General features: G+C 41.3%; 1 protein-coding gene across 1 annotated transcript in view; it reads right to left on the bottom strand.

Annotated features, from left to right (window-relative positions):
• DNAH6 (dynein axonemal heavy chain 6) overlaps window positions 1-13644 on the bottom strand; it is a 291735-nt gene that overhangs the window by 122937 nt on the left and 155154 nt on the right. The window contains exons 36-41 of the mRNA XM_029232839.1: window positions 12036-12218; window positions 11362-11505; window positions 8868-9089; window positions 8268-8415; window positions 5769-5926; window positions 4175-4306 (exon numbers count right to left, since the gene is read on the bottom strand). Of these exons, the coding sequence (XP_029088672.1) occupies window positions 4175-4306; window positions 5769-5926; window positions 8268-8415; window positions 8868-9089; window positions 11362-11505; window positions 12036-12218 (987 nt within the window). The remainder of the gene's footprint in view (window positions 1-4174; window positions 4307-5768; window positions 5927-8267; window positions 8416-8867; window positions 9090-11361; window positions 11506-12035; window positions 12219-13644) is intronic.

Genomic DNA, 13644 nt, shown 5'->3' on the forward strand with positions numbered 1-13644 from the left:
CATATTCCAATAAAAATTAATTAAAGAAAAAACTCTTCTGGGGGAGAGATAAACTAGGTGTTTGGGATTAGCAGATACAAACTACTATATATAAAATAGATAAACAACAAGGTCCTAGTGGTTAGCACAGGGAACTATATTCAATATCCTGTAATAAACCGTAATGGAAAAGAATATGAAAAAGACTATATATATACATATAACCGAATTACTTTGCTGTACACCTGGAACTAACACAACATTGCAAATCAACTACATTTCAATTAAAGAAACTCAAAACACAAAAAACGAAAACACAAAAACACCCTCTTCTTTCCATCTCAGAATATGTTCTCCAGAATGGACTCACTTCTGTCTCCTGTGATTGTCTGGTGCTGCCTGAGTAGCATTCACAGCTGACCAGTGAACTTACCGTGAACCCACTCTCAAGTAATTAGACCTCTGCTGGCTGTGGGTCCAGAGGGTCTTCATGGAGTGCTCACACCTGTCTGGAAATGAGCTGAAGTCCTCTCTCTGATTTTTATGGGTGAATGACCAACAAATCTGTAGACTTTCACCTTCATGTATATTGAAAGTTCGACTTACTGATACCTGTGAACTCCCCACCCTTCAGCTTCCCTAGCTCAGTGTATGGCCCCACCCTCCACTCAGACCAGGAACTTGGAAGTCTCTTTCCTCTTCTTTTTTAAAAATTTATTTATGTATTTTTGGCTGCATTGGGTCTTTGTTGCTGTGCGCGGGCTTTTCTCTGGTTGCGGCGAGTGGGGTCTACTCTTCGTTGCAGTGCGCGGGCTTCTCATTGCGGTGGCTTCTCTTGTTGTGGAGCACGGGCTCTAGGTGCATGGGCTTCAGTAGTTGTGGCACGTGGGCTTCAGTAGTTGTGGCTTGCAGGCTCTAGAGCACAGGTTCAGTAGTTGTGGCACATGGGCTTAGTTGCTCCGCAGCATGTGGGATCTTCCTGGACCAGGGCTCGAACCAGTGTCCCCTGCATTGGCAGGCGGATTCTTAACCACTGTGTCACCAGGGAAGTCCTAGAAGTCTCTTTTGAAACCTGCCCTTCTTTGTCCCCCACAGTCGCTCTTGAATACATTTCTTGAATCTGCCTGCTTCCTTCTGTTCCCCTTGACGACACCCCATTCCAGCCCTCACTCCTTTTCATCTGGGCTTCCTCACTCCCTCCTTACTCATTGGCCTCTCTATTCCCACGCATCTCCCTTCTGTTACCTTTAATCAGGGAAATAAGGCCCTGCACCCCCACCAGTGCATGCTCTTCCCCTGCCCAGCCTCTTCTCCTTACCCTCTCTCCCCACCAGATGCTGTGTCAGCCTCCCTGGCCTTACTACCCATGCTCTCTTCTCCCCCAGGACCCATTCCCACAGGGCTCTCTGCTTCGCAGGGACTTTCTCATCCTTCATGTTGGATATTACATGTCCTTCAGAGAGGCCTTCCCTGACTACCCAATCTAAGATAAGTCCTCCCATCAGTCTCGCTTATGGCTCTCTGATCTTCTCATATATCACTTGCCACAAGCTGAAAGTACGTATTTATTAGCCTTCTAGCCCCAGTTGCTAGGGAAACTCATATTAGATTTTTAAATAGATAAACTCCCATCACCATTAGCCTTGGAATTACTTATGGGAGAAGGCGCCAAATGCATATCAAATGCTTGCAAGTCAGCCCTTGTGACTTTAGATTTGGGGCTCATATATGACATAGTTTGAAATAAATCAAAGTATTTGTTTTCAATGAGCCTTCTGTTGAACATTATTTTTAAAAGCAGTTTGTGAGGACTATCTTTTTGAGGTACTGTCCTGCCGAGTCCCCAGCATGAATTTAACATTCTCCTTTTTGGACCTCATGTTGAGTAGGACCATCCTAATAAATATAAAATAAAAAATTACCATATATTTATGTATACATTATATATGACAAAAATAAAAATCCCAGTCTGTTTATTCTCCATCACACAAATACTAACACAGTTTACATCTATATCTATCTAATATATAGTATAGTTACATATATATAAATACTGTCATATATATACAAAACAACAAATTTACTTTAACTTATTGATTTTGCTTTTTTCAATTCTTGGTAATCCCCAAGTTCTTTCTCCTCCACACAATAAGGACAGGAAAGGTGGGCTGTGAACTCTGCTTAGATGGGCTGTGATTAAAAAGAAAGTTTGGGGGCTTCCCTGGTGGCACAGTGGTTGACAGTCCGCATGCCGATGCAGGGGACACAGGTTCATGCCCCGGTCCGGGAAGATCCCACATGCCGCGGAGCGGCTGGGCCCGTGAGCCATGGCCACTGAGCCTGCGCGTCCGGAGCCTGTGCTCCGCCATGGGAGAGGCCACAACAGTGACAGGCCCACGTACCGCAAAAAAAAAAAAAAAAAAAAGTTTGGGATCCAAGGCCTTTTTTTCTACAGACAAAATCTCCAGTCTGTTCTGCTAACGAGAAAAATATACTTCCCACCTGAATGCAGTCCAACCCAGAATCTCTCAGTTTTGCTGCATTTCATTTCTATTACTGCCCACAGCTAGGGTGAGTTTTAAATGACAGCCTCTAAGTTACAGTGGGAAATAGCAGTTCCTGCCTGTTTTCATCTGTAACGTGTTTGCTGGCTGATGTTCCTATAAGTGACACATTTCCGTAGATGTGACATTCCCACAGGTAGAGGGAGGAGGCCGAAGGTCGGGATCAGTTTCACTTCCAGGAGCCCAGACTCTACCTTCTTCCTCCCACCCAAGAAAATATTTTGGAATCATTAAGAATGCCATTTTGTTGCTGTTGTTAGGATAACTTTGAATTTGCTTGAATTTGTTAAAATGTAAAATAATTTGCGAATTTATTACCTTATCATCAGGCATACGTTACTTGGGACACCCCCTCACCACTGATCACATCACAAAGTGCGTCAGGATACCATGGAGGGAATCACTCATTTCAAACTTTAGAATATACACATGAAGGTTCTCAACAAAAGGTAGGATTTAAAAAAGTCTAATACTTGTGTTGGTCCCCGTTACCTACTTCCTGTCATGTTCTGTACTTGCTACTTAATTATGGTAGATAAGCTCCCATCCTTTCCTATTCTAAAGTACTCTCTAAAAGTTTTCCAAAATGTGGCAGTTCTTATGTATCCTTTTGGCATTAGCTCCTAAACAGCTTATTGGAACTACTTCAAATTTATTAAAAATAATTTCCCATGGGTGTAGTTTCAATATGAAAACCACTTTCCAGCTGACTGTTGTGTATGTACTGGTTCTGGTCCTTTCTCTCCTCTAAGAAGACCCCATTGGAAGGAGAGGCTGATGCAGGTAAATGCAGAGGCTCACTTTATGCCTGTATCACTGCCTCTTTGGCTCCTGGGTGATTGCAACCAAAGCCAGTTTCTTCAGACCAGTCACCTGTCTCATCCTACCTGGATGCACACATTACCACTTCCTGCCTCTGTGACCACATTCACCTGTGTGTTTCTGTCCACCCCTGTGGGTGGGACAGCTCACTGGCTGTCTCCTCTGAGCGTCTTTGCTGGTTGGTATGACATACTCGCTCTGGTCATGCTGCTTCATGGTCTCGCATCATTCTACTTAGGTTAATGCCTTGCACTTTCTGAACACTTCTGCTAATCCCTTACAGGGCAGACACAGTTATTTCCCCCAGTTAAAGGACGAGGAAGTGGTGCCCTGGGGAAGCTTGTGAAGATGGAAGAAATAAGCGTGGTTGTTTCTGCTGGGGGGGGTGGTGGCAGCAGGGATGATGAATTCTGGGTTGATGTGTTGAGCCTGAGCCCGCTGGGTTATCAGGGGTTGTGTCTGCTGGGCAAGTGGACATAGACATGGCGATCAGCGAGGAGACAAGCACAGAAGCCGGGGCTGGGTAGGGATGAGATCTGCTGAGAGTCAAGGGCCTGGGACATAGCCTTCTTTAGAGGTAGGGGCAGTGTTCTGACCATCTTTCTGCATTCCTAAAACTACCTCTGAGACCACAAACGCAGAAGGCCATGATGCAAATGCCTATCAGCTACTGCCCAGATGCCCCTGTGCTTACCTGGTTTCTGCTGAGGAAACGATGGATGGGCTCCCTAGAAACGGACTGTTCTGTGTGAATCTTGGAACAAATAAGTTTTTTTTCCCCTCTTGCCCAAGTTGGAATCCAGCCTCACCTGAAAAATCTGTTTCAGACTGTGCTCTGAGGGCATCGGGAGAGAGAACATGCTGAAGTGTCGGATGAAGCGGGCAGTCACGGGGTTGCGGCCACCACCTGGAGGTGCGCACGCTGATACAATCGTTACGTCCTGTATGGAGAGAAATCCACTCGGGTCACCCAGCAAAGAAGGACATGCAACGTGCCCATCCCAACAGTAGGACTCAACCAACAGTTTTGGAGGACCTACCCTAGGACAGCATTGTGTTATATTTTCCAACACATTATCTGACTTAATTCTCACAACCACCTCAGGAGATCACTGTTGTTATCTCCACTTTGTAGATGAAAAAATCAAGGCCCTGGATGATTAAATAAGTTACTCAAGGTTACTCAGCTAACTCATCTATCTTGTATAAATACTCCTATGTAAAAATCTAATCTTAAAAAATTGTAAGAATTTGTACCTTAGGTTAAAATATATTTAATAAATACTAAGTATAGTCAGTTCTTGTTTTTTGTGGTAGCTGTGTTCTATAAAATTGCCAGGAACACTGAATTAATGCACCCTGAACCATTGCTCGTAGGGGAAATACAGGGCTAGGTTCCTTCGAGCCTCTGGTCATAACATGTTCAACTGGTCAATACATGATATTGTAGGTGCTTCTGGCCTTGCCTCCTCTCTAGTCCATACCTTCCCTGCAGCCAAGGGGATCTTTCTACAATGTTTCCTTCAGAGGCTCCTAATCACATTCCTCATCGTGGCACCATGGTTCCCTGGGCGGACCTTTGCATGTCCTGCTGCTCTGCTGCTCACATTCCACACCCCCATGGTGTCTCACATTACTTGCTTTGAGATGTAAATAACTCCCTTTCCTTGCTTTGCCCTGCCCTGCCTGCAAAATCCTGTTCTGACATCACCTCTTCTGGGAAGGATTCCCTCATCATCAACCCAGTGCCCACCCCTGCTCCCCTCCAGTCTCTTTCCACTTATCAACCTACATTATAAACACATGTTCATCCATCCTCCAAAGCTGAGCCCTCCAGGAGGCCGGGGCTGTCTCAGTTGTCTATAAATTTCATGAATCAAGCATGGCGAGAAGCCAATACAGACTGAATGAACTGAGTTACACACAAGAAATGCAGAGGCCATATGTCATGGGCTAAATTATGTGTCCTTTTCTGCCTCCTCTTGGCCAATCATGTGTTGAAGCCCTAACTCCCCGTAACCCACAATGTGACTGTATTTGGAGGTAGGGTATTTAAAGAGGTAATTTAGTTAACATGAGGTCACTATGGTGGGTCCTAATCCAATATGATTGGTGTCCTTACAAGAAGAGACGGTTTGGACATGGATACAGGGAGAAAATCATAAGAAGACATAGGGAGAACATGGCCATCTATAAGCCAAGGAGAGAGGCCTCAGAATAAACCAACCCTACTGACATCTTGATCTTGGACTTCTGCCTTCTAGAACTGTGAGAAAATAAATTTCTATAGTTTGAGTCACCCAGTCTATGGTACTTTGTTATGGCAACCCTGGCAAATGAATACACCATATTTCACTGCCATTTAAACTGAAACATGCAAAGTAATTTAAAACCTAAAGTAACCTGTATGTCTTTCCAAAAGAGTTTGTTTCTGTCATAAAATCCACCAAAATCTTGATATTGCCGAAGTAATTCAATGGGAGGCTGAGAGCCATAGTGATCCAGTCTGGGCATGTTTAAATCGTCAACAAAAATCACAATTCGTTTGTTTCCTGGTGCTCCTAGGAAACAACATGAATTTAAGAATTATAATTTGCCCTTGGTAAACGTAAGACGAGACTTAGGTAAGGCTTTGGACTCAGTGAACACCGTACAGGTCATAATGAGCTAAGTTTTTTACAGAGTGAGAAGGGTCCCAGCAGAGTCTTGTCTTGAGGACGAGAGATCTCCCTCTGGCCCCATCCAGGCTCCGACATGAAGCTGTGGATCTTAGCACTTCAGTTGACCTTCCTCAATCACAGCCACTCCCACTGCCCTCACCAACTGTGTGGCCTGGGCCTGGGGTGAGTAAAGTCATTTCCTTTTCACAGGAGGAAGCAGAAGAATCTCAAAAGTTTCCTTACATAAATGCCATCCCACCACCCCCTACAGGGAAAACAGGACAGGATATTCAAAACATCCTTATTACATCAAAGGGAAAGCCAGTGCAGTGGAGCTGTACAATGGCATATTTAACTTAAAGAAAGTCAATATATACATTCAGAAGCAAAAAAAGAGTGATAACACAGAAGAGAGAATAACTTAAGAAGAGGAAGTGACTCCACCACGCTGGCATCCAGCATGTGAAAATTCCAAAGAAAACGAGGCAAACTCAGTGCCCCACTTCATCTTCTGGCCTCTGGAAGCCAAGTAGCAGGTCAAGGGTGGGGAGGCGTGCTACGAGTACCATTCATAAAAATTTGGGGCCCCCACCAGAAAGACTGGCTTCCTTTGCCCTGCGCCTACCTGAGCAGGAAAAGGGTAACAGAGAGGGGCTAGGAAAGCAGCTGGCATGACAGGGCCTGTGAGATGATAGACAACGTGGGAGGTAGCTGGGCCTGAGCTCTGCCTAGTGCTCCACCCAGGAGGGCTGTGGGCTGGGCAAGTGGACCCCAGCAGCAGGAGGCTGCAGGATGTGCCACTGGAGGGTGGGACCAAGTGGGGCTGAAACCGTGATTCCCAACATCAGGGAACCTTCCAGTGGGAAGGTCAATGCTTGGCCTGTGCGCAATTCTTCTGGGAGGCCCTGAGAAAACCTGCTCCTGGAAGCCTGCCACGCCGAGAGCGTGGACAACCATCAGGCCAACGGAGAAGCAGGGGCAATCCACAGAGGCCCACCTAAACTTCAGTTAGGGAGAACCTTGTCCTTCCCTTCTCCTCCCATCCAGATACACTAGAGCCTCCTAGAGGGAGGGTGGGGAGAGTAAAAGAGCCCCCATGTCCCTCTCCACCTCCAGCACCTCCAGCCACAAACCTGGCTTAGAGCAGAGGAGAGGAAGAGCTTTAAATTGCGTTTGGACTGATTAACAACAAGGTCGTACTGTAGAGCACAGGGAACTATATCAAATCTCCTGGGATAAACCATAATGGAAAAGAATATAAAAACTGTATATAGGTATATAACGGAATCACTTTGTGGTACAGCAGAAATTAACACAACATTGTAAATCAACTATACTTCAAAAACAAAAAAAAGACAAAAATAAATTTTGGGTTTGGATTGAACCTTTACATTGGACCAGACTCAAAATTGCAAGTGACCAGAAGGTAATGGTGTTTACCTAAGTGGTTAATAAGGCAGGGTGAGAGAGATCCCACAAAGCTTGGCAGAAAGCGCTGACTGAAGGAAACACCAAAACAGTTTCATGCTTATTCCCTACTGAGTTCAGACAAGTCAGTGCACCAGACATAAAGAGTTTTTAAAAAAAAAATTTATTTTTTTAATTTTTGGCTGCATTGGGTCTTTGATGCTGCGCGCAGGCTTTCGCTAGTTGCTGCGAGCAGGGGCTCCTCTTCGTTGCGGTGCGTGGGCTTCTCATTGTGGTGGCCTCTCCTGCTGCAGAGCATGGGCTCCAGGCGTACAGGCTTCAGTAGCTGTGGCACGGGGGCTCAGTAGTTGTGGTTCGCGGGTCCCAGAGCGCACGCTCAGCAGTCATGGCGCACGGACCTAGGTGCTCCGCGACATGTGGGATCCTCCCAGTCTCTCAAACCTGTGTCCCCTGCGTTGGCAGGTGGACTCCTAACCACTGTGCCACCAGGGAAGCCCTTGTTTGTTTGTTTTAAATAAAGGGAAATCAATGCAGGTTTGAAAGCATGGCATGAGTGGAGACAGGGAGAGCCTTGGAGAGGCAGAGATTGAAGATGCTCTGAGTTGAAGGTGATGATAGAAATAAACTACCTGCTTGCTAACAGTAAGATATTTAGATCTATACCCAGGAAAGAATACTATTAACAGAATTACCTTTACAAATAAATTAATCAAAGAAAATATCCAATTATGATTTTATTACATGCACGGTTTATGTGGCTTATTAGCATTTAATAATTAATTTGTGTGAGACAAATGACAAGGATAATTCTTACCTAGAATATTTTTTCTTTTCCTTTCCAGTTTTGATTCAATGATCTCTTGTGTTCTTGCAGATGAAGTCTGAGCAGAAAAATTTAGATAAACAGGAAAATAGCCAGCTGATTCTTGAATTCTATTTAGCAGTCCTTTTGTAATAACAGACTTTAAAATAAAAAAAATGTTAATTGATTTCACATTCAATATAAAATCCTTCAATTGTCTATGTCAGTAATATTGCAGAACAATGAGTAAGAAACAGGACAGAAAAGGACAGAGGTTAGAGCCAGATTGAAATATCTGCCTTTCTCTTCCTGGAGATTCCGTTTAATGATATTTATCAGAGCCAAAGAAATACCCTAATCAGCTCTATCTCAGCAAAAGTTTTTATTTTAGGATCATACCAAAAGCCATCTTGGTTACTATCCAAGTCAATTTGATAGTAAGATTTAGAAACTCAGAAATAATTTAGAGGGGAAACAGTGAGTGTCTGTTTATATGGATTCCCCCCAAACCAAGAAGAAGACCAAACAATCAGCCTTTTCCTCTATACTCCACTTTTTCTAAACACCATCGCTGTGTCGGACAGGACTTCTTGCTTGATGTAGGTTTCCTACCTTGCCAACTCCCGTTATTCCGGTGAACAACACTGAATGCCTGACCGCCAGTAGTTTTTCCATTAGATACCCAAAGCGCACTGTGTCAGCTGTAGGGACAAGCATCTCAAAAAATGGAATATCTCGACTGTACTTGAAGGTGGGTATGATTTGTTCCCAGGGATCCAGCCGTTTGGTGTCAAAGTCCATGTGAATGCTCCACAGATCACCAGAACTGGGAAGCTAGAGTATAAAATTAAACACCACTTTCAATAGGATTGACACATGGCAACAGAAATATTTACACAGAAACAAAGGCAGTCATAGAACATGGATGGATTTGGATTTTTGTTCCTTTGTGGAAAAGTAGTTGTTTAAGATCAGAGTCTAATTCTTTAAGCTTAATCATGCAATGCAGTACAGTAAAAACCTGATATATTAACTATATCAAAACCCCATATTAGAATTGTAAATCATTTTCAATTCAATCCAACATTCAGGGGCTTACTCCATGCCAAATACTGTGTTTGGTGTTAAGGGAAAATGCTGAATGAGACCCAACCTCTGCCTTCAATGACCTTGTAATCTACCTGGGGGACACCAGCACATTAGTTAATACTCACGGAGAAATAAGGGTTATAGTGGAGTTTAGTACACTCACAAAGGAGAGATGGCTCATTTCTACTTTCAGGAGAGTTATAGTGGTGGCTAGAGATTTAGGAGGGCTTCTAAGGGGGGGTGATGCTACAACTTAGATTTGAAGGACAAGCAAGAGTCAGTCTTTGTCCTTCAAGCAAAGCAAAGAAGGGATGAGATGGGGATGGGGAAGAAGGAGTCAGGGTTCAGGCTCAGAAAACAGGTCTGGAAGCCATGGAAAGTGGCATGCATGTTGGGGACTATAAGAGATAAGTCTGGAAACAGATGGGGCCAAGTTATAAAAATGTCATTTATTAAAGAGCTTGCAGCAAGAGTTCAGTGAAGGAGTCTAAGTAGGTGGGTGACATGATCAGATCACATTTCAGAAAGTTCATTCTGGCAGCTCTACAGAGCAGTGCTGTGTCAAGCACACTTGACAGTGACTCAATTTGACATATGGTGACATGGTACGTACATATATATGTGTGTGTTCAAATATGTATAATATTCACCCAACTATCACTCTATTTTATATTCCATTCTATGTTTAAAAAAACTTTAGGATTTTCTACATATTCAGTTATGTTTTCTGCAAATAATGACAGTTTCATTTCCTTTCTAAAGTTTATTTATTTTCTCCTTGCCTTGTTGCACTGGCTAGGATCACCAATATAGTGTTGACTAAAAGTTGTGATAATGGATATTTCATTTTTAAAAATTGGGTTAATAGTCTTTCAACTGATTTCATGACCAATTAATAGATTGTAACCTGTAATTCTAAAAAACAATGGTGTATAGGTGAATTAGACAGGACTGGACCAAAAGCAAGGGAATAATAAATAGGCTATTTTAACAACCCAGAAAAGAAATGAAAAGAACCTGAGTTATTCAGAGGCAATGAGGAAGCAGAGAAGAGGAAATATTTGAAAAAAGTAATTAGAAGAAAAAATCCATTCACTTTACTCAGGTCAGTAAAGAAAGAAGAATCTATAACACTCATTGAGTTCTGGCTACTATTACGTGGCTGTCTGGCCATTTACTAAGGCAAGAAACAAAAATCCAACAGCAGCTGTACAGAGTAATAGATAACAGGATATTACTATTAAAAAACTGAATACATAGTGAAAAATCTTCTCCTGTGCTCTTTTGACATGTGCCATCGTTCTTCAAGCACTTCTTCACTATCTGACAAAAGATATTCTGGGCTCTTCGAACTTTCCCTGCTTCAGTACTGGAATCAACTGTTTCACTAAGGTGCTTTGGTTCTCTTTCATGGAGAATAGTATTTAGAAATCAGTAACTAAGTATGCTCATTGCTATTGAAGTGTCACTCCTTCTAGTTCCTCTCAGCAGACAGAAGTAAGAAATTTATGTATGGATGGATGTATAGACCCATATATATATATATATTCCATGAGTGCCAAAACCTATAATTCCAATCCAATAGCACAAGGTGCATTCTAATCTTTCTCTTCCATATTTGTAAGTCCCTTCTCTTAACAGTGAGAAACCTCGTTGCCATTATCTTCAATATATTGATTCATTTGCTCAATTTTAGAACATACAGAAAGTAGCTTCAGAATTGCTAAACCATAACACTGTGAAAAAATAAGTTTACTAACTAAAATTCAATGTTTTTGCTAATAGTAGGGAGTTTTTATACACTTTTATACCTTACTTTCTTCATATGGCCGGGAGAGAACTCCTAAAATTTTTAATACAATAAACGTTACCTATAGTTTAAGAAAGTGAATAATTTTAGAAACGCTTTTACATGAAGAATTTATAGTAGGACCAAGGCTTTTAAAGTTTTAGTCTTGAAATTTAATTTTAATGATTCAGAGTTATTATGTTAAAATTAACTTTATTTGGCTCTTACCCTGGCATCAGGATTATCTTCAAATTGTGTTCTAATAAATGTATCAAAAGAATCCCAGTAGTTTTCAGTTAGATTCCCACCTAAAGACCATAAGTAACAGAATACAAAAGTCTGACACAGTACAGTGTTCAGTTTTGTTTGCTCCTGAAAGAACAAAGGGAAAGAATTTTAATATTTTATATGCTAACATAAAAAGAATCTTAAATTGCAAAGTCTAAAGACTGTTTTGTTTAGAATTATGCATTTTTAAAAGGGCACATTGTATGTTTCTTATATTTCATTCAATGGTGCACAGAGTGATGTTTTATAATAGTATATATTTAAATACTCTGATGAGAAAATGAATGGCAAGGAGCATGTAGAACAAAAGCTCAAGGTTGTCTTTCAACTATTATAACTATGTTTATGACTGCATGAAGGTATTTAAGTAGACACACACTGCGATTATGTTATACTGTAAGGAAGTTTAAACATTGAGTAGCGGAGTAATCTATAGGCTAAATTCCTTCCAAATCTGAGAGTGTATGAATCTATTCATAGTCATTAGTCCCCTAGAAAATTAACTTGAAAATCAAATAATCATATGACAGAAAGTTTGGAGTTGTTTATTTGCAGAGCATCTATACAATAATCACATTTTCCTAGTTTTACAGCAGTAAGAAAACTTTTCCTACCATTGTCAAATTAACTCCACCTTTCCCAAGTATCAAAGACTCCAATAAGCAACAGAGCGTAGTAACTTTGCTGATGTCCACTTGTGGGATTGCTTGGTTGCATTTCTTATTGATAAAATTTAAACCGTCATCAACATAACGCTGGAAAAGATTCAATATATATTCTTGAGTTTCTTCATTCAGCTGAAAAATCAAACAAACAAATAATATTTTAGCAAGACCAGATAAAATATATAATTAAGTTAAAAAAGGGTTGGTTCAGGGCTTTCCTGGTGGCGCAGTGGTTGAGAGTCTGCCTGCCGATGCAGGGGACGCGGGTTCGTGCCCCAGTCCGGGAGGATCCCACAGGCCGCCGAGCAGCTGGGCCCGTGAGCCATGGCCGCTGAGCCTGCGCGTCCGGAGCCTGTGCTCCGCAACGGGAGAGGCCACAACAGTGAGAGGCCCGTGCACCGCAAAAAAAAAAAAGAAAAAGGTTTGGTTCAAACTTGTATGTTGCAATATATCCTGTGACTTTTAGACTAAAGGGTATAAGCATCACAAGATATGAAACAAGTTAAATTAAGGAAAACCCTTCTATGACTTGGGAGGGACACATGGGGGAGATTCTGGGTCACTGATAATGTCCTACATCTTGATCTGGTAATGGGTACAGAGGTGTTTATTTTATAATCATTTGTTAAACTGTCAACATATATTTCATGTAGTCATCTCTATTGATGATCTCTCTCATAATTAAGAACAATGAAAAAGAAGAAGTATAAAGAGAAACATTTTAAATATCTATGTAAGGTAAAGGACTGATTCCCAAAGATTTAAAAACAAAATGTTGCTCCCTCACCACTTTTTTTAACATTGTACTGAAAGTCTTAGCTAATGCGATAGGAGAATAAAAGGGAAAAAATGTATACAGATTGGGAAGAAAGAAAAAAAATTGTCTTTGTTTACAGATGAAACAATTATCTACATAGAAAATCCCAAACAATTGACCAAAAGTTCCTGGAACTAATAAGTAGTTATAGCAAAGCTGTAGGATACAATGTAAATATACAAAAGTCAATTACTTTCCTATATACCAGCAATGAATAATTAGAATTCGAAAATATAACACCATTTATATTAGCACCCCAAAATAAAATACTTAGGTATATTTTTAACAAAATATTTCCAAGATCTATATGAGGAAAACAACAAGATTCTGATGAAAGAAAGCAAAGAACATCTAAGTAAATTAAGAGACAGCTCATGTGCATGCATAAAAAGACCCAATATTGTGAATATGTTAGTTATTCCTAATGGGATCTATAGATTTGATGCAATCTGAATCAAAATACCAGTAAGTTACTTTGTGGATATCAACAAACTGAGTCTTAAGTTTATATGGCGAGGGAAAAGACCCAGAATAGTGAACACAGTATTGGAGAACAAGGTCAAAGGAATGACACTACCTCACAAGACTTACGGTAAAGCTACAGTAGTCAAGACAGTGTGATACTGGCAAAAAAAAATAGACATTAATGGAACAAAATAGAGAGCCCATAAATAGACTCATACAAATATAGTCAAGTGATCTTTGACAAAGGAACAAAGGCAATCCAATGGAGAAGGGACA

The sequence above is a fragment of the Monodon monoceros genome, unplaced genomic scaffold (assembly GCF_005190385.1).
Source record: "Monodon monoceros isolate NGI ecotype Baffin Bay Population unplaced genomic scaffold, NGI_Narwhal_1 Super_Scaffold_19, whole genome shotgun sequence".
Classification (NCBI taxonomy): domain Eukaryota; kingdom Metazoa; phylum Chordata; class Mammalia; order Artiodactyla; family Monodontidae; genus Monodon; species Monodon monoceros.